Raw genomic sequence first — 21,545 nt, 5'->3', positions numbered from 1 at the left:
AAGCATTCATAAATTCCCTGTACAAATGAAAATACAGTGTATTGGCCTGAGTTTAAACATCCTTGAGCAAAAATAAATAAATAAATAAAAGCTGTTTAGTAGAGTACTGGCTATCTGACTGAAGGGTCAGTACATATGAAGGTTCTAAAATATAACATACAGATTAAGTAAAGTCTGCATGACTTATGCATGAACCCTTCTGTGCATACTGTAGCCCTGCTCTGCTCTCTATTCTCCAGAGGTGAGAGCTGCTGAGGTGAACAGATGATTGCCATATGACATTTACCCTGTGTCAGAGCTCAGCCCATGAGGCTCTGGGCTTGGACAAACACTTAATAGCTTATTTTCTTCATTAAGTAGTTAAGTAGATGCGGTGCATTGAAGAAAGAGCAGGTCTTATCTAATTCCAAGTTAGTTTCAAGCTAGTGAAAGAAAATAAGAGTACCTTATGTTACTTGTTTTTCTGATTTTGAACAAAAAGCCTTGAGAAATGTTATTCTGTAATTGTTCAGCTATTTAGTCTTCAGTTCTCCTCTTTCTGATAGCTCAGTTTATATTTACAAAGAGAAGTATTTTCTTTAATGACAGTTTCCTGGCAGCATTTGGGTTCAGCACTGCCTTGCCCATACTAAGGCACTTGGCTGGTGGTTGCTGTTGCCTGCTATGGAGCACATCTCACGGCTCACTGCGTGGCTGATTCCTCTACAGGGGAAGGAATATTGTGCCATCACATAAGGTGTGGAGATGCCACCTAATCCTGCTCCCCTGGGGTGGGAGGGAATTGCCTTTCTGTGTAGGCCTACTGAAAGCTAGCAGATTGATAGTCTACTGGTTAAACACACAGTATGACTTACCTCCTTTATTTTAGTTTTATGATGCAATTGATCTTATAAATTTCTTTTTTTTTTTTTTTTTTTTGTATTTGGATATATTTTTGTTCTCTGAAGTTTTTGAAGGCATCATTTTCATAGGCATACAATAGAAATGGTAAACCAAAAAATATGTATATAAAAATCCTATTCATACTTTGAGCTTACGAAGTAACAGCACATCCATTGAAATTTAAATCAAAATGAAGACTGTGTCACACACTATAGCTCTCTGGAAAGCTACAGTGGGAGTCTAGCAGTCCAATTCATTCCTTTGTAGAATGTACTAAGGCTAATGGTCTTGCTGGGAGTAAAATGTATTTTTTGCAGAATGGTTCCAAGAACAGACTTTTCTCAGAAAAACATAAAAGAAAACAAATGCTTACTATGTCTTTAGTATGCTAAATATGAAATTCTTTACACAATGGAATGTTAGCAGTAGCTGTAATCATGTTTTCCTTTCATCACCTAGTGAACGTAATTTTAAGAGAGGACTGCTATAATTATATTTCAGATAAAAAGAAGCAGAATTTCTGGATAGTATTATGGTTGGTTTGATTGTTTTGTTGATAGGGAAAAATAAAGAGGGAGACCACATGAATACTTATTTAATGAACAACATATTTATTAAGCTGTGCAGACTGTACATAATGCATTTGACTTTGGATGCAATAGAGAAATCTTACTTTCTTCAAGCACATTTCTTAGTATTTTATTACAGCTATCACATTCCTTCTTATCTGTCCCGTTACTCAATTATTTCTGTAGTATGTCTATAGCACAACACTAAAGAATTTAGCTTAACTACAGTCACCAGTGCAGGTACAATCAATGTCAGAATCCACAGACTCCACAACATCCTCAGATGCAGATTTCTTATCGCTGCTTCTCTGCCATTCCAACAGGCTTACAGCAGTATCTGTCAGAAGAGAGAAGCTATTGTTAATGAACATCAAGCAAATTAATACATTTCAAGGAACTCCTGTTTTGATGGCTGCCAACTCCGTCATCAAGTAAAGAAAGAAATCCTGCCCCCACAGCTGACATCTCACTGACTCATTGACTTGGAGCAGGATTTTCATCCATGATACAATTACTATAATAATTCCCTAAAACCCAAATGAATAATATTTCATGAAGCACAATGACAACAGGCAGGAGCCAGTGAAAGTGCTGGAGGTAGCCACTTTCAAAGTAAGACCAAGTAAGCAATCTCTTTTAATGTTATTGCTGCATATCACTGCATATTTCAGCTGACTATTTGTCGAAGTTCATCCTGAAGGATAAGCCCTTTGGAGAATTTTCAGAGGTTCATAAACTTCTAATTAAAGTTTCCCATATATTGTGAAATCTGACAGAGCATTGTCAGTTGCAGTATTAACCTTACCACACTGCTTTATCAACAGCTTGAATAAGCCATATCCCTTAATGCTGAAATAATCTAAATGGAATAATAATACTCATCCCCCCAATAAATATTCTTAGATAGTTGAAGGTTTATCGTTGCATCTAGAAGAATATTAGGACATCCATTTAGATTAAGTTTGCATAATGAGAATGGGTAAGGCTTTCATAGTTTTACTTTCAATTTATTTTTTTTTATCCCTCAGTTAGACAAAACATTTAAAGCATGCCATCTTTCATCACAGGAAAATCTGGAGACTGCTGTGTTTGGGCTATATTGGTCACTTATCTGCTGAAATGCTGGCACTCTCCTTGGCTGAATTACTGTCCAACCTCAAGCACAGTTATTTTTTCATAATTATCTTGGTGCCAAATATTTTCCAGAAAGGTTCTTGAGATGCTTTTTTAAAAGAACATCATATTTTCAAGCTGTGAAATGAGATCTGCTATAGAAGTCTGAAATCTGCTATAGAAGTCTGAGTTCTATTCTTTATAAGTGTTAATTCTTGTTATTCATGAAGGTAAGCTGTGGGTCTATCCATGTTGATATCCACACAGGAAATAGTCCCCTGGGCAAACTGGATTGCAGCTGAAAGCCATCATCCACCTGGATAGGATTGGTGGCATGTTTGGCATGTAAACTGGCTTATGGACTTAAGCTAGGTGTAAAGCCTGATGCAGTCAAGATACTAAGGCTATAAGTTCATGGATATGAGGCTAATAGGGGCTAGTCTATAGCCTTGAACTTCATTTTGTCCTTTCCTTACTGGTGACAGTGAAGGGGTCCTTGTCATTTGAGACAGTAGATTATCAAGTCTGAGTTCTCATACAAAGAGCTGAGGAAAGGTTTTTGTTCTGTGCATGCAAATACATGTTCACTGCTTGGGAAAGATGCAGATTTTATTTATGCTGCTCCAGATCGTTGAACAAAAAAGGAAAAAGACAAGCTTTCAAGGGTTGGCCTTGTATTCCTACTGATCTCTTCCTTGGGGAAAAACAATTGTCTTGGTTTAAAAAAGCAAAACCAAACAAAAAAACCTCACATGGCAGCTATTCTCCTTCCTCCTCTCTTTTCTTCTCCTCTTCCAGATAGATAAAATAAGGTCCTTGATTAGGAGTGCTGTTAGCACACTTCCCAGACTCTGGTTCAGTAAATGAACCAGAGAAGTCTGCAGGTGCTGTAAAAGTAGCACTGGTTGTGACAACTAACATACTTTTTTTTTTTCTTCCTGATTCCCACAAGTTTTTGTGAGGGAATGAGACAGCTTTATTACAGCCTAATATTCTGAGGCAGTAAGGGGCCTGGGGTGATGACATTTCAGAGATACAGACTTGGATGCACAAAAAAAACTGTGAAGTATGGATGTGACAAGGTTTGGAAAGAGTGTCTTTTTTTTTTTTGTTGCTGTCATTGAAAGAGCGTCCTTTTCATAAAAGGATGCATCTATTCACTTCTCAGGGAGTTGTCAGAAAACTATTAGCACTTTATCTGAGGTATCTGTTAAATAGACTTGTAGAATGTTGACTATTACAGAAAGATACTCATTTTGGGGGTTGATTCAGCAGATATTAATCACATGAGCAAAAAGTGCAAAGTTCTGGATAGGTGTTTTAAATCAGAAATATAATAGTGTTTCTCAATATAGAAATTCACTGGTTTCAGTGAAACTACACTGCATTATCCCAGCTGTGATTTTGGCTAATAATGGTTAGCATAGAGAACAGATCAATGTAGCAGATATTCTCAAGTAGTGGTTTCTTTCTATGGTATCTGTGTACTGAGTGTCCATTAAAAAGATTTAGGAAGGAATGTACCAGAAATATCTACAGATTCAAGCCTGGATTCTCGTCTCAAACTCGTATGACTGTAATGTATTGCTGCGTTTTGCAATCATGCATTACATTCATGGCGAATTTGTGTAAGTGAAAGGAGAAAAAGACTCAGTATTTTTAAAAATCTCGAGTACAAGTTTGTGTGTATAAAATACCTTTGAAAAACAAACTGATTTTTGGAGCAATCTAGAGAACATTTCAGCAATGTGTTTTTTGCTGATGTATTGCATAGTGGCGTAGCATGGCAGGCTAATCACAGCAGTCATGTCACACTACTTGACTGACTTTCAATTGCCTTGCTTGCCCTGGCCTACACAAAATTGCAGGCTGTAATGTGCATAAAAGGACTTACTGTTGCTTATCATGACTTTATGGAGATCCTGAAAACGTGAAAAAATTTTATTGATCTCTTCTGCCTTTTACCTTTTACCACCTCAGATGTTTTTCTCAGATGACGCTACCTGCCATCATCTAAACTAGCTCTTAGCAAGCCAGTGCTGTCAGTGTTTATAGCAAATACTAATGGGATTAAAACAGCAGCTCAGGAGCTGGAGCCATGCAGTTCTGCGTGTGGCTGTGCTGTGTTTTGTTCTTTCGAGTGCTCTGACAGAGATCCTACAGTACGTGACACAGAAAGAAAAATATCTTACCTTTTGGGAAACAGTGGAAGCCAACCTTAACAGAAGTTTTTTCGATTGGAGTACAGTCTTTCATACATTTCAGTACTGGGTCAACAGAATAGCATGTAGATTCCTCTCCGTCAATAGTAGGATTTCGATTCAGCTTCACATAACTGCGCTGCAGTTTGCACCCTAAGAGGAAAAGGAAAGGTAGTTAAAATTGTAGAAATAAATCCCAATCGATCCTTGCAATAATAAAGGTCCATATTTTCTCTTCAGCTTTTATTAAAACACAGGTCCCTGACAAACCATTTTCACAGTAGCAAGGTTATCGAGATAGGATGATAATAAGTTGGGGGACTGAAGAAAGATTCTGTAAGGGGAGCTATATTTAAAATCTAATTGCACAATATAACCCAAATGGAACTGTGTATACCCATTTTTTTAAAACTATATAATACACAGAAAATAACCTCTCATATCTGGAAGCTATTAAGAATAGATACTGCAGGCACAATGGCTACTTCATTGCATTAGGAAAAATGTCAACTGTAGTGAATGGATAGAAAAAAAAAAGGCAGCATTTATATAATAACATCAAGGATAATTTTTGTATTGGATGTTTTTTATAATGCTGTAATTATCTCACTAGAAAGGTATAATGTAACTTAACAGGATCCCAGCTATGACTCTGCTTCCTGACATACAGATAAGTACAAGTCTGCTGCCACTGAAGTCAAGGAGAAAGCAGCCATTAACTTCAATAAAGTTGTCTCAGGTCCAAGGTAAATGGAGATGTACAAAACAAAACTGTATTGATGTTACGGGAGACCATCATTATTCTTCCAGCTCCATGTGAGAGGAAACTTTTACCTTAGTTGTATTTCTAAATATTTCCCTGAAATTGCACCCTCAGATGATGAAGAACAAAAACAAATTTTGTTCACTCTCAAAAATTTGCATATACTTCAGATTTGACCTACTACATTCATAGCGTGCAGTGTTTCATTAAATTAAGCCTACGGACAGCAGCTGCAACTGCTTTGTCTCAGCAGTAAAAATCAAACTGACTTCAGTTAGGTCAGTTTAGATCTGAGTTTGCCTCTCAAAGAAATAAGCTATTCAGTGTAAGAAATTATGTTAGAATCAATTATTTAACATTGAACTGCACGTGAGACAAAGACTTGCAGTATTGTATAATCTCTGTGTTCACAGGCAGTATTTTAAAAAGTCAGTGTCTAATGAAGTTAAAATGTATATATACTACTATTGTCATTTTAAGTAAAATACTGCTTTTAAAAGAAAAAAGTCTTTCCAGCTATTGGCAGAGGAAATCTGAAATTGTGTTCTCTCCAAGCATAAATTGTTTTCAGATCTACTCACCACCAGAGCAGGTTTCTTCTAGCAATACCCATGAATGAACAAAAGCGGAACAGCTGTGTGCCTGCTTATGATTTGGCATTAGGAGTTCATTGTGCTTTTCTCTGTCATTATTTCCACAGATTCCACAGGTCTTTCCTCTCATCCATGAAGTTACAGTAACCTGTAAAACAGTGCATCCTTTTAGTGAATATTGAAGTGATGATCTGTTATACTGACAAGGCACTAAACAGATGGAAAGCACTAACTCTGAAAGAAGGCACCATACCTTAAGGATCTCACCATCAAAATTCACGTTCTTCAGTCCATGTGTTGGTGCTTCCACAATAACTCTTGTTCCATTTTTATAAATTTTAATATTGTCTGTAAAAAGATAGTTAATCATAATTATAAAGTAATGGAGAAAATAAGTAGCATTCAGTACATCATTTTCCTTCACAATTACCACTGTTCTGCTGTATCAGAAGGTTTGGAATTGTTGATGTTTTGTTTTGTGGAGACATCGAAAAGAGAAGAAACATTCCATTCATTTGTAAAAACATTCTACAGTGGTTTCCTGTAGTTGGAACCTACTTTTGTACCCAGTCTATTAAATATTCAAATGAAAATGACATTTCTTAACAGTGTGATGTTTCTGTGAAGCTTATAAAAAAAAACAGTCTTGAAGATACTTAGTTTCTGAATCAGTCCTAGAAATGTGGGTATGAAAGCTCACCTTTTTCATACTCAGAAACTCCACTGCCTGATAGTACTGATTCCTTATTGCATGTCACAAGCAGAGACGAATCTGCTGCAGGACAGATTGTGATGTTCCTATAGGAAAAAAAAAGGAAAAAAAAGAAGAAACCAGTAGTTAATTTAAAATGTAAGGTAGAGATATTTGTGGCCAAAGCTAGCAGAGAGCTATTTTGAACATTTGGGTTGTGAATGAGTGACTGAGCTGCTCTCAGTTCAAAATGCAGAATGAACTGGAACTTTGGATGCTGAGATTCAACCTCTGAAGAAAAGACAGTGTGAGAACTTATGGAGCAGGTTATAAGATCCTGACTGCAACACTGAATATGAGGAAAATGAAAATAAAGTCTGTCAGATGAGAAGTCGGTAAATCCTCTAATATATGATGCTAAACTAATTGCACCCAATCTAGACATCTCCCTTCCCAGACTAACTCCCTGAGGTTTTGTATCTAATTATTGAGCCTTCAGAATAAACCACACTTACGCTGAACTTGTATTTATGTGAACCTCTCTTGACAAAGACTGGTCATCAACTTTTCTTGTGGTAATGATGAATTTTGGATATTCAGTACAGTCTTGGGCCACTATCACATTGCAGCTTTTATTGAAAGAACACGTAAAGCTCATGTGATCAAATGTTTTGAAATCTCCCTCGCTGACTTCACATGTGGCTGCAAAACAAAACCAGAAAAGAAATGGCAGATGTGATAATGGCATGGTGTGTTGCTGCAAAGTACTGAAGACAGCTTCTGTGTGATTGGACTACATAGCAAATAGAAAAAGAACTTCAACATCTCCTTGGCAAAATCTTTTGATGCTGCCAGTCTCTAAGAACAGATGTCACTACAGAATTGCTAACAGACATATTGCTAACAGACTATATTAGTATTGATTTTGATGACATGCTAAAAGCAAAACTCAAGACAGTGATTAAAACTTACTGTCTTCAGAAACTAAAAGTAGTAACCATTAAAGAACTAGTTCACATTTCCCAACAGAAGTGTTAGACACCAATCACTTAAAACTCATATGATTATTTTTTAATAAAATAATAAACATGGCAGAAAATTAATTATTTGTCTTACACCCATCAAATGATGCCTCTCAACACAGAGATAGCACCTTCTCAGAAGGGGCAAAAGATTATCTCTACAGCTTGCAGATAGGAATGATTCCTGAACTCTGAAGATTTTCATAAGTTTAAAGTCTCTTCATCCACCTGCTAGTAAATGTAAGTGATAAAATGAACTGCTGTGAAAGCAGAGTTGGAGACACTAAGCTTCCCTATAGAAGAACAATATGGGTAAAGACAAGTCCCAGTTGTCTCAGAGGATGGATCTACAAACATTGCTTCCTCATGAGACAATCATATAAGTAGTACTTACATTGATCTTCTTGTGCTATTTGTGAAGCTATTTCAGGAAGGAAATTCCAGGCAGTGATATCTCTAGTCTCATATGATGAAGATGATGGCCCTAAGGGCAAAGTGAATGGCACTCGGAGTCCCTGATAGTAAAGCGTTACCTGAAAAAGTAGAAATGAAAAAAGCATTAAGATATATTGAGCCATATTGCTTGTGATATCACTGCAAAGAGACAAACAAAAAAGACATCCTCGAAAAATATCTTGAAGATACACAACTGCAGTTGTGTTAGTCTCCCTAGGATATGTCCAAATCTCAGGTTTTTCTTAGCAATCACTCTCTCTTCTGGTCTCAATTCCTGACTTTTATGAGAAATTGTTAAGAACATTAGAAAGTAATCTATGTAGATGAAGTTTAAATGATAATTATGTGACTTCTGAAAAAATGATTTAAAAATTTAAATAACTAATCTGATGGATGTGTTTGGCAAAGTGAATGTCATCAGTTAAAGGCTGAAAAATAGCGTGATGTGCCATGGTGGTAAGATTTCTTACTTTTGTAAATACAAAAGACATTTACCAAGAGCATTAACTTATTGCCTAATGTTCCTACTTCTTCATTATCACGTAATAAAGATCCTGCAATTCTGAAGCACAAAGGAAGGTTAAAGACACACTAATTTCTCTGTTTATGAATAGCGAGCTGTTATTAATTTACCACAGATCCATAGGGGGAAACTTTTAAAGCAGTGCACAGGGATTTCATGGACAAGGACCAATTAATCAGTAGGATTCTGCAGATCCAGCCTGTGCAATCTGCTCTGAGTGTGTAACTAACTGCTTCGATTTACTTAAAGCTGAGTTAAAGCCACAGAATTATCTGTGGCTGTCATAACTTGCTCAGACCTGTCTCATAGAGTGTGGTCAACTGCAGCTGTGGGACTGAAGCACAAACATAATTAGATGCTGCACTTGGCTGCTGTGGTGTGCAAGATGTTCTCAAGGTCTCCATTATCTGCTCTCAGGCCCATATACATTTCACAAAACTGTCACATAGGATTAAAAAAAAGCTGTAAGTGTAAAGCAGTCATATTTGAAGCAGTCTGGGCCTAACCACTGTTCTCATCATGGAAATAAATTATTTCGCTATAGTTTTCTACTTCTGCTTGTTGTCCTATTTCACCAAGGCAGTACAAAATCAAAGACCGTATTCAATACTAGTATTTCATACTCTTGTTATCGGGTATATAACAGCTTCTCTTTAAAAAAATATGATTAATTTTTAATTTTTAATATGAAAGTATCAAAACAAATAAGTTGAAAATCCATTAACGGTAAGGAAAAAGAAAATAAAATTGACACATACCCCAGGAACTTTAATTACTGTATCAATTGTTCGTGGAGATGTTGCAGCTGCCCGTAGGATAAGTTCACGAGACGGGTTTTTCTGATGTGCCTCTGAGAAGCCCAAAACAAGTGCCGCACCAGGAACATACTGCATGAATCTAGAGATAAATAAGATGTGACAAACTCAGCTCCATGAGTAAAGACAGATATTGGAGGGTGAAGATTGCTGGCATTTCTGAAAAATTGGAGGAAAAAATGGGAAAACTGAAGTCAAAGAAAAAGCGCTTTGGGTAATTCTAAACAGTTGATTTTATCCTAAGGAAACACATTGTTTTTATTTTGATCATTTTAACAGTTGTGGGTCATTATTTTTTAAAAGACTGAATAGAAGGACATTTCAAAACAAAAAGTCATTTTGAACCCAAATATCTAATCATTTAATAAGGGAAATGAAATTAAGCATGTCAAATTTTAAATATTCGGAGGATGCCTTTTAATATGAAACATGTGGGGGAACTAGAAGACGTTCAAAGAATACTGTTGTGCCCCTGAACTTGTGTTTTCTCCAAAACTATCTGTATTCAAAAAATCATCTATTTCTTTCAGTGCATTTTTAATGCCAACTAGTGTATAAAAGGCAACACAACAGTTTAGGAAAGAACAAAGTACGTACACTGTGCTCGTCTTTTTTATCCAGGAAGGAACATTTCCCCATTGTACCTTCAGCTGCATGGCTGGCTTCCTCGCCAGTTGGCCTGTGGTAGCCAAGGCTGCTATCCTGTAGTCTCGGCACTCCTTGCCCCATCTCATTCTAACCTTTACAGACAGGAAAAGACACCCAAATTTCAGAAAAGAATTGCAGAAACATCATTAGTAATTTCAAAATATAAATTTTTCTTCTTTCCTAAAATTTCACATTAATTTTTTATGTTTCTACATCTTTTCTTTCACTCTTAGATACGCTAAGGTTTGCTGTAACTTCCTGAGATTTACTTAAACTTGGTAAGCTAATAACAATATACATTTTGTTCTAGAAGAATATTGGACTAAAATGTCTATTAGTCTTCTGCAGTGTTTCCTGTACTGAGCCTCTATGTTTTGAATGCTGAAATGACAGGATGAATTAACAGCTGCTGCAAAATGTAGAAGTTTGTAAATTATTATCCAAATACTTGTTTCCTTCATAGGTGCATTGGAAGCACAGCATAGGAAGGAGTGGAAAAAAAGAAAAGACCTATAATTTCATCTGTGTTTTCTCAGGTGTCAACCAATTATCTAACCTTAATTTTTCTGCTATCTCATATAAATCCCAAGAAATAGAATGTTTCAAATGCCTTTGAATAATTGATCTTCTGAAATGAGTTACATAGAGAAAAACAGTTTGATTTCCAGAAAAACATACTTGTATTGAATGAGAAATAATAATTAGATAGAAATATTTTCAAACTTTTAAAATACTTCTTTAAATAACATTTTCATGCATCTTGAAGATAAAAATTTTGGGGGGAGTCAGACTTTGAAGTCGCTGGTTTTTATTTTGTGTTTGTTTTTGTTTTAATTCAAAAGGAGAGTGAAATTTATGAACATTTTCTGATTTTTTTTACTAAAATTGGAGCACATTTCAAAATACTTATGTATTCCCTGTTTGGACTTTCTAATCAGCAGGTTCACCGTACTTATTTAAAAAACTGTGGGCCTTTTAGATGTCTCACTTGGCAAAGCTGCCTGTGTACTTACCTGTGCTTTCAGAGGCAGTATTACAGCATCAGCACATGCTTTCCAATTGGTTTCAGCCAGCTGAACCACAACTAGTTGCACATCAACTTTGGCAGCATCGGAACGAACATATGCTGTAGCTTGATAACCTTGATTTCTGTTGTCACTTCTTACTGCCTGTGCCACAATCGTAATGCCAGGTGGAATTATGTCTCCCAGGAAGTTGCGCTGAAAAACAGCCCCCAACCATCTGTGCTTAAGTATTTCAGTGCATTCACTGGAGAGCCTACAGTCCGGTATACGTATGCTGATAGCAAGTAGCATCCTTCATCCTTCAGCAGTTTAGTTTATGGTACATCTTATCTTTATCTCCAATAATTAAGAATAGTTTTGGTTTCAGGCTTAGTCATTTCATTACCAAGAGAAATTTTCAAGGATGTGATTGTTTTCATACAGGATCCAAGACTCTTCTATACTATCTTTTTACACTTAAGATTTTGTGCATTATTTTGATATTCAGAATAGCTGTCTATGTACATACCGGGTACCTTCGTAGAGTTATACACATTCACAGTGTATTCTACTATACAACCGCTTCTGTTTATTCTGAATTATTCTGAAATTCTTTGTGGTGGCAGAGTTCCCATAGACATTTTCTGCATTTGCAATACAGTTCCAGAATATCAAGTGTGTATTAAAGATAAGAATGATCGCTGCCTAATGGGACTTTAAATTTCCTAAATCAGCAATGACCATGGGCATTATGATTTTATTTATACTCAGCATGCATTCATGACAACTAGAAGGAATTAAGTTGGTGGAGTTTTTTGTTTGTTTGTTTATTTTTAATTCTTTACATAAATCTTATATCCTTCTAACTTGCGTTTTTACCTAGATTCTAAGTTTTTTTGAACTCTGGAGTTTCGTAAGAAAAAAGAATTTTTTTCCCCCTTTAATTTATATCTCCTTTCCCTTTATTTTCTTCAATCATTTTCTGCTCCAGGCTTTCACATACACCTAATGCCTTTAGAAATGAAGGACAATGTAATACAGAAATCAAGAAACAAGACTCCAAGGTGAAAGGAATTTGGAAAAAAATATTTTACAGGGAGAAAGTGAACTTCAGTGCACTTTATGTTCCAGTTTACAAACTTGACAACTTCCTGGTGCTGCCTGGCTCAACTGGTTAGAGTCTGTCTGCAACTTCTGAGATACTACCTCGTGTGTCAGGCTGGATTCATGTCTGTGATGAGTGGTGGCTCCTCTGCTCACAGGGTTTCTCCTTGAGCTGTGGGCAGCTTTTTCCCCATGATGGTGACTGCTGCTACTGCTACTAGAGCTGCTCATATGGCTTTTCCTGCTGCTGCTGTCACTGCTGCTGCTGTTGCTGTGGCTGCTTCCATACTCAGAAGAAGATGACGATGAGCTGCTTGATGTCCTGTGGCCTGAATGCTATGAAACACAAATAGGTTAAAAAAGCTATGGCATGGCCTCTAATTTTAGTGTAGACATCAAAATCAGAGCTATAAGCCTCCCTGTGCAGGCAACTTATACATAGACAGCATATGACTTTTATCACGAAGCAGACATGAAATTAGATAGGAATGTGCCTTATATCCACCCGTACCTCTCTTCAAATAGGAATGCCATGCAGACAGTGATTGTAAATGGTGACATTGTATTGTCCAGTTCTAATGACAGGCAAAACTAAGCTTGAGCTTCGTGATTATTTAGAAACTATTTAAAAAGATATTAATATTTAATTAAAAACACTACTGATCATCTTTCTCTTTCATAAGCAGAACACACAATAACTGTGCAGGTAACACCTACAAAATTCACTTCATTGCCATCCTTAGAAGTACTTCAACATACTCCTGTGCACTAATGCATACTGAACCCAGCTTCTGATACACAATAATTTTGTCCTTCTACTATGACTCCCTAAAAAAATACGGAAGCAGTTAATCATACAGGAAGGCCCTGATATTTTATAATTCTCTCATGGTCTTTGTTAGCTGAGTATTGTACAGCATCTAGCTGACAGGTATCTTCACCACAAAGCTGCTAGAGCTGCAACAGAGGGATGCAGTACAATAGCTAGTATATTAGTAATAATTACTTTTATTTTGTCAGTACTGAGTGATATTAATAGACAATATGAAATAGTCAAGTGAAATGAACCAAAGCCTTCCAGCAATATGCTTGATCATATCAGCTCCAGCCACCACAGCAATGTGCAATTTAATTAGGCACCTACCCAGTGCGTGTGAGCAGACCTGAAGCGGAGCCGGTATACTTTTGGCAGGTATGTTTCCTGCAAAATTCCAAAAGAAGCAATTACCTACAGCTCAGTGAAGATCACCTCTTAGTAGAAGTCAAAGCATTAAAAAATGTTACCCATTCATTAGAAATGTCGTAACTACTGTGACTGTTAAACTGAGACTTGACACGCTTAGTCTCAGCTTGTCTGTCCTGTTTCCACTGGCGATGGGAAACACCAGAGCTTTCACTGCTGCTGCTGGTACTCCTGCTGTTGCTGCTGGCTCTTCTGCTGCTACTGCTGCTACTCTGTGTTTTCTGTTTCTGCTCACGGACACTTCTTTCTCCTTCAGCCGTGCTGGCATGTGGAAATGATGTGGTCTTGGACTGCTTCTTAGCATTCCGCCTTGTACCAGATGATTTGCTACTGCTGCTGCTGCCCTTACTGTTGCTTTTGCTATGACTGCTGCTGCTGCTGCCCTTGCTATTGCTACTGCTGCTACTGCTGCTGCCACTATTGGTTTTGCTCCTTCTGCTACTGCTTTTGCTCTTGCTGCTGCTGCTACTACTACTGCTGCTGCTACTACTACTGCTGCTGCTACTACTACTACTGCTGCTACTATCGCTGCTGCTACTACTGCTACTGCTGCTACTATCGCTGCTGCTACTACTGCTACTGCTACTACTACTGCTACTATCACTGCTGCTACTACTGCTACTACTACTGCTACTACTGCTACCGCTGTCCCCAAATGGGTAGAATTTCTTCTCTTTGGCTTTGGATCGCCTTGATTTCAGATTAATCTGGGTGTTTTCTTGTGATGCTCTGTTGTCAGAGTCACTGCTGGAGGGGGTGCTCGTTGTACTCTCAGTGCTCTCACTGATGCTGCTGGCACTGGATGAGGAGCTTCTGGAGTTTCTTGTTGCCTAGTCAATTGGAAACCATTATGAAAACCATTAGAAACCATTGGAAATAGGAAACAATTTTTTTTTATCTGTCCCTGCAGAAGGCTGTAGGTAAAATAGATACAGAAAACTATGAATTTCTCTGCTGCCTTAAGAGACGAGATGTAAGCCTGAGATAGCATCCTTGCAATACATTGCAATAAGGCCAACACATAATAATGTATCAAAAACACAAATAAGTAAAACAGTACTCCAAACCCCTGTGTAGATATTGTTGATCATACAATTACATGTGACTAGTGTTAATAGTGATGGGGATGTAACTGCGCTTACCTCAGAGCAAGCTGGGTGGGTAGGAAGATATCATACCTTTCTGCCACAGTTATAGTAACTGGAAGCTGCTAGCTATCTTCTGGGCCCACAACATCTATTTTGGATCTTACATGGCTGATCTTCAGAAAAACCTATCAAACCAACCTGCTCTCCCTAAAGTCCTTCACCACATTTACTGCAAAAGAGATGAATTCAATCAAAAGACCCACCGAAAGCCAGATTTAATTTTCCAACTCTTGTTTACTATCTGAAAAAGGGAGGCTACTAAATAAAAGAAATATAAATAATTAAGCTTTGTGTGCAGCCTTCCACAAACCTAGAAGTGGGTTTTTACAGCTGTACCTGGTTATCGGTGTCATCAAGGATTTTCTTCACTCTTTTGATCACTTCTTTGCTGGAAGATACTTGTGTCTCTGGATCTTCAAATGTCACTAAACGTACCATTTTTGTAGGAGCTTGATCTCCCGCTTGAATTGTTACTTGTATTTTTTCAATAGGTACATCTGTGTAGACTGAAATTTCACAACAATTAGTATTATTGTTAATAGTAGTAATTGAATAATAGAATAAGACATTTTTTGCTAGTATTTGTTGAAATGTTTCATACTGAGTAACTTTTAAAAACAGCTAAGATACATGCTAGCAATAATAAAATTTTATAATGTTAGTATGATAGTATGATCTTTTCATGTCAGTAAACAAAATAATCTAAGATTGAAATCCAGTGAATTGGATTGCTTAGCTAGATAACACTATAGGAAGGGGAGTTAGGCACCAGAAACGAAGGCTTTCCTCTTGAATTATAAAGAATGGCCCAAAAGGCCAGACCTAAATTCAGTGGCCTGCTGTGCTTTCAATTCTTATGATCATGGATTAAGATATTTAGGACTAGATCCAGGCAGGGTTAATCCGTAATTCCCTTTAAGATTCTGGGTTTTTAAACTGTAGCTACAGGACACTGTGTTAGATTTGTTGCCCATGTCCAATTGCTTTTTGCTTGCATCCCAAATCCAACGATTCAGGACACATCAGACACGCTCTGCAGGTACAGATCAGCTCTGTGTGATGCAGACCATGCTGAGAGGCACTGCGCTGCATAGCCACTTTCTGGGAGAGCTGGAAATCGCTGCTCAGGCAGAGAGGGGAGAGGTGTATTAACACTGCAAAGGAGTTCGGTGACAAAATTATATATGGGAAGGCTGAAAGTTCTAATGGTAGTTTTAGTGGCGCTTAAGGTACAAAAAACATATATGTATGTATAAAAATATATATGTATGCACATCAACAACAATTCATCTACCCATCCATCACTTTCTTTTTTTTTTTTTTTTTGCACAATTGAATTTACCTGGCTTGAAGCTCACTCTAAGGGCATGTTCTCCAATAAGGTAATAAAGAGGCACATTTTTTATAAATGCTGCATGTACACTTTTCTTCTCAATGCAGACTTGAACCCCAAATGTACTTGCATTGGAGCACATGGATTGAACAAATGGCTCTTTCCAGGAAGAACGTCCAAAGGAGAAGGAATTTCCTGATGAAACATCTTCAACAGACTGTCTGTCCTGTTAGATAATACACTTGTCACATAAAAGTAGGCAACAGTAAGAGAAATGGTTACATGCTATCAATTCTGTTTCAGTCATACATGCATTTATTCTACAGAAGGTACTAACCAGTTTGAGATAGCAAGGCTGTGTACAACATCTTGGCTTTCAATTGGACAAAATTATCAGTTAAATGGCTGTTAGACTATCTAGAGCAAAAAAAAAAAAGTGCTTGAGTCCATAAGACTGGTAAACTACATCACAAAATAATTGCAGTTATTTTATTTTGCTTTCCTAGAGTATTAGACTATGTTAACAGATTCACAATCAGTGTGAGTGTGGCTCTAGACTGACTGAAGTTCTTTGCTTTGCTTTATAATTTGGTAGAACTACAGAACCTTCATCTATACTTATGCAAATTCTGTCTCACTTGTGGTGTGATTTGGATGTGAGAATATATCAACTAGAAGATCACAGAAATTTCCTAGACGTCCAAAGCATATCAGATGTTAGAAATTTTCACTCAAAAGTGTGCCATATACACATGCTGATTATGCTTCTGGAAGAGTTAATTAAAATTAATTAAAATTAGAATCAAGCCCATGAAATGAGAAATAAAGCAAATGGCAAAAGAAACATGACCATAAGTTTTCTTTTCATATTTTGCAGTTAATTTTTTACTCAGTACATCATGTCTCACAAAATTCCAAACTTGCATGTACAGCACTGAAAAACTGGAATTTTTATGCTAATCCTTTCTTTCCAAATGGAATGATAATGACAATGGGAAATGTCAAGTTTGTGCCATTTTTCAGTTATTGTTCATTCAAGAATAACTGCAGAGTTATAAATGTTTGTAATGAGCACGTAGGCACAAAGCTTTGCTTGTTCTGGAATACTGGAAATTGTTCCAGCTGACATTTACCCATTGACTTTTCCATAGGAAAGTGCTGTACTCACCCTCATCTCTTATTTTATCTGAAAAACTTCAGAGTTGCAGGATGATAAGGAAACCAGAACAGCACAATATGTTCCTCATCTCTGTCAGTTTTCCATTGAAAGAAATGTTATGGTGAGGCCTTCACAATGCTGCCCATCAGAAGAAAGCATGTAGTTGCTTTTATGGAAAGCTTTAGTTTAGGAAGTCATTTGACTTCATGCACAAACTGCCATCCATCCTTGAATCAAGGTAACTATACGCAGTAAATTTAGCTCTACATGCTGAATACTGGAACATCTTGTTGAGTATTGCCTATCCCAGGAATGTAATGATTGTATTATGGCTGCAAAGTGTTTTAAAGGTTGTGGGCCTATCCTGTAGATGGCAGTGTAAAATTAATTACTAAAGCAAGTGTTCTTGCTTTTGAAAGTGTTGTAAGTCTGATATGATTACAATCCAGACTTTAAAATAATGCTACTACAGGCTACTTGTGTTATTAGATTGAATGTGACTTATTCTGTGCAAGGTAACACAGGTCAGAGATGAATTGTACATTTTCCTATGGGGGAAAAAAATGTTTTTTTCCTGATTAAAAGCCAAAAAATAGTCAAACAGTTACCCTGATGTTATCAGTCTCGCCTGATGCAGAATCTGAGTCGAAGGACATTTTCATTATGTCAGGCACTGCTTCAGGTAGAAGAACTGGAGTCATCTTACTAGCAGCCAAATCTTCAATATTTCGTGTAACAGCAAATGTCCTAGAGCTGCAGAATAAACATTAGAAGGAACCTGTATTGATAACTCACTGCTGAGGAAAAGACCTGAATAATGCCACATAGCACGTACTCAGCAACAAGTATCATACCTTGCAAATTGCTTTGTAGATATTTACAGCATCTTTCCTGCTAGCTTTATTTCCAAGGACTGCTTAAACTGAATAAATACATGGACCGATCTCAGTCCAGAGAGCTTGCAGTTAGGCTTTCACAATCACAGGTATCAGTTAAAAGAACTGTATTCTATGGGATCTGCATAAGCCTAATGTCTTGAAAAACAGCCTGCTTAGAAATCTGGTTTTGGTTAAATTATTCAATTTTTGAATCTCATATTTTTTTAATTTTTATTTTTAAAACCTTTTGCACATTCACTGCTAAACTTGGTTTTCACTTCCTTTGAATACCATACTGCCATAACTCAGGAAAAAAAAATCATGCAGTGGACTGGTGGCCAATAAATGCTATTTCCTGTGCAATATTTTTAGCCTCAGACAATTAAATAAATGTTTCTAGTTTTGTCTAACTGCACTCGTATATCCACATGCCTTAGAAAGATATCATGGGGAGATTTGTTGGAAGGTGAAGAACCAACTACTTACTTATCCGTGTGTATTTTGTAATTTGTTTACAGTGCTGTGGGGCTTAGGAGTGTTAGTCAGAATCAAGGACAAGAGATATAAGATGCTAAAAGAACAAATGATACAAGTGGTATGGGATTCTTGTGGCCAAATACCCTGACCCCTTTGTTCCATACTCTGTAATCTTTGTGGATGCTGTTACAGTGCTGTAAGAACCATGAGTTTTGATTTGGGTCAGAGAAGTGTCTTGACCATTGAATACTTTTGACAGATTAAAACCTATTTCTCTGAGCTATTAACATTGTGCTAACTCTACCTTATTAGTCATTTATCAGAGCTAACATCCAACTCAGAATTCTGCACATGCTGTTTCTCATGTATGAAGTTGATCTCCTTGCCCTGAGGCTTTTGTGGTCCACCAATGAAGGTGGCCTTTGTGACAATAAATGGAAAGATAGTCTACAAAATGGTCTCTATTTTAATATGGTCCACACTGTACTAACCTGAGCAATTCCAGTCTAACCTATATGAAAGATGAATTTGTATTCATTTGATAGCACTCTCTTCCTCTTGAAGGCTCCTACCGTGCTGTGTGCACTGTAAAGCACACAATTGCACTTCATGTGGAACACCTCAATAAAACGTATGTCACCTGTGGGCTTTGTTTTCTTTTCCATCTCTCTCTTTTTTTTTTTTTTTAAGATAAGGACATGACAGCAACGCTCCACGGTGGGTGAGAGGAGAACCTTGAAGAATGGAATCTGAAATAAAATATTCTCCCTAACAAGCTGAGGGGATAAAAGAAAATACAAATCAACTTGCATTTCAGATGGTTCATCTGAGTAAAGGGACAAAAAAGGAAATGATTTTTATTTTAATCCCATTCAATAATTCAAATGACCACTGAACAGCAGTCTGGGTCTCCAAGCAGAAAGCCCTGGGGTTTCTTTTCCAATTTTTTTTTTAGTATTTTTTATGGCAATAGTCTACTCCTGCCACCTAATGAAAGTAGAAGATCGATTCCTCCCTGTTGAGCACAGAGAGCCGACAAATGTAGCTGCATCACAGGTGACACATGTCAATGTCTGCAGAATCACACAGTACTGTAAAAATAGGCTGCAAGAGCCAGTTCTGGTCCTTTAACAAGAAAAACAGTCACAAAGAAGGCCTAAAGCTATGGTATGAAAGAATGTGTTCTCTCTGATCCCACACAAGGGAGAAGAAAATAAAAGGGAGATTTTCCAATATGTATTAGTGTATTTTTTGGATGAGAGAAGAAGCTGTGCTATAGTATAAGCTAAATTCACGGCAGGGGTAAGGGACAAGCAATTCAGCTGTGTTGGGCCCACTGATATTTTGGGTTATGTGGCCTTACACATATCCCTAATACGGAGACAGAAGAGCTCAATGTCTGTTTAAAACAAAAATGATAACCCAAAAGATCATTGAAAAACTATTTTTCTGGTTTTTAAAGCACAGCATGACATCATATCTAAAGAAATGAGAAGCAAGAGGCAATTCTACTACCAGATCTTTAGCTCTTTTTAATCTATGGTGAAATGAAATAGCACATATCCTTCTGACCTTGGTGCAAAGGTGTCACGATAACAAAGGTTTGAAGCATGAGTCATTGCCCTCATCTTTCCCCAGCCAAGGAGTGTGGAAAGCTCATAGAGCTCATGTATTAACACTTCTGCATTTTTCATTATATGTTGTATACAGCATTTTAATTTTGTAATTCATCTTATAAGATGCCCAAGTGAAGCAATTTCTGCTTATCCTACAGTTAAAACAAGTGAAAAAGCCCCATAGTAGGAGCTCTATTCAAGATTATGTAGATACTTCAGTAGCCTATCATTATGAATATGTGATATATTTGCAAAGCGCAAATTCTTTGGCAGCTCTCCATATTTATACTTTAATCACAGGGCTTTAATTTCCCCTGAAATTTATTTGATTTTTACTTCTTCCTGTAAATTTTGTTTAAAAGTCTATTTTAGCAACCATCTGCAGTATACCAAATAATTATGTTAAAAGAGCCTTAAAAATAACTATTATTTTAATTAAATTTAACTTTGATAGGACTGAATTGAAACATATGTTATATATTCTCTCCATGGTGTGATTAATTGTTGTGTTCTGATTTTTACTATAAAGAAAGTTGGGTCCTTCGTGTGCAATCTCTCTGTCACCAAAGTTTTTGGGATTTTTTTATTTGAGTCTGTGATTGCTCACTTGAGTTTCTCTTCCACTCCTGGAAATTTATATAAATCCCACAGCTGTGACAGCTTGTAACCTGTACAGCATGTAGGATATAACTGAACTAAATGCTATTGAAAACTGTTTACTACTTGTGTCTGGGTGTGAGAGATGAAAAGGAAAATAATATTACATCCTGTCCAGCTGTAATGACATGGGAGTATAGACAGTAACTCAGTGACCATCAAGACAAAATGCTTAATACTAAAATATTTTGAATGGAGTTTACAAGCAACTGTACGAGCAATGGTTTTCTAGAATCATCTTTCAATAGAACACTTTAAGCTAACACAGGAAGGTGTCAGAATACCTCTAAAATATTATATGCAATAGGTTCCTTATTTTTTAGTGGAACTGAGCAAAAGGAAGAGAAAGTCTATATTAAACTATGATTTTGGACTCATTCTATTTAGAACATACATGCACACTTCCTCTCGACACATTATGCCTTCTTGTTTCTCTTTGTGGCTTTAAGATTTTACTTTGCTTGTTCTTTGACCTTCTCAGTGACGTGGTTCAGTGATACGTTCTCTAGTTATTGCTTTATCTTCACTTGTACTCATTGCTCTTTCATTGCTCTGTGTGATTCCCACCAAGCATTTGTTTTGTAAGAATGAGCAGGAATGCTTTTTGAAGAAAAATTGATAGTGCTAGAAGTTAGCTAGTGAGCATTAGC

The 21,545-nt window shown here is 36.9% G+C and overlaps 1 protein-coding gene across 1 annotated transcript in view; it reads right to left on the bottom strand.

Moving 5' to 3' along the window:
• Nucleotides 1–1,506: 1,506 nt before the first annotated feature.
• The window catches only part of LOC122181237 (vitellogenin-1), a 41,543-nt gene continuing 21,504 nt past the window's right edge, over nt 1,507–21,545 (bottom strand). The window contains exons 20-35 of the mRNA XM_042873624.1: nt 17,876–18,020; nt 16,118–16,334; nt 15,112–15,281; nt 13,669–14,457; nt 13,529–13,585; nt 12,487–12,720; nt 11,290–11,496; nt 10,226–10,368; nt 9,572–9,710; nt 8,229–8,367; nt 7,328–7,514; nt 6,822–6,919; nt 6,375–6,469; nt 6,110–6,269; nt 4,757–4,918; nt 1,507–1,788 (exon numbers count right to left, since the gene is read on the bottom strand). Coding sequence (XP_042729558.1) covers nt 1,670–1,788; nt 4,757–4,918; nt 6,110–6,269; nt 6,375–6,469; nt 6,822–6,919; nt 7,328–7,514; nt 8,229–8,367; nt 9,572–9,710; nt 10,226–10,368; nt 11,290–11,496; nt 12,487–12,720; nt 13,529–13,585; nt 13,669–14,457; nt 15,112–15,281; nt 16,118–16,334; nt 17,876–18,020 — 3,061 coding nt within the window. The 3' untranslated portion in view covers nt 1,507–1,669. The remainder of the gene's footprint in view (nt 1,789–4,756; nt 4,919–6,109; nt 6,270–6,374; nt 6,470–6,821; nt 6,920–7,327; nt 7,515–8,228; nt 8,368–9,571; nt 9,711–10,225; nt 10,369–11,289; nt 11,497–12,486; nt 12,721–13,528; nt 13,586–13,668; nt 14,458–15,111; nt 15,282–16,117; nt 16,335–17,875; nt 18,021–21,545) is intronic.

The sequence above is a fragment of the Lagopus leucura genome, unplaced genomic scaffold (genome assembly GCF_019238085.1).
Source record: "Lagopus leucura isolate 7727_CA_CO unplaced genomic scaffold, USGS_WTPT01 Super-Scaffold_100009, whole genome shotgun sequence".
Taxonomy (NCBI): Eukaryota; Metazoa; Chordata; class Aves; order Galliformes; family Phasianidae; genus Lagopus; species Lagopus leucura.
This window is presented reverse-complemented; position numbering and strand designations above follow the sequence as displayed.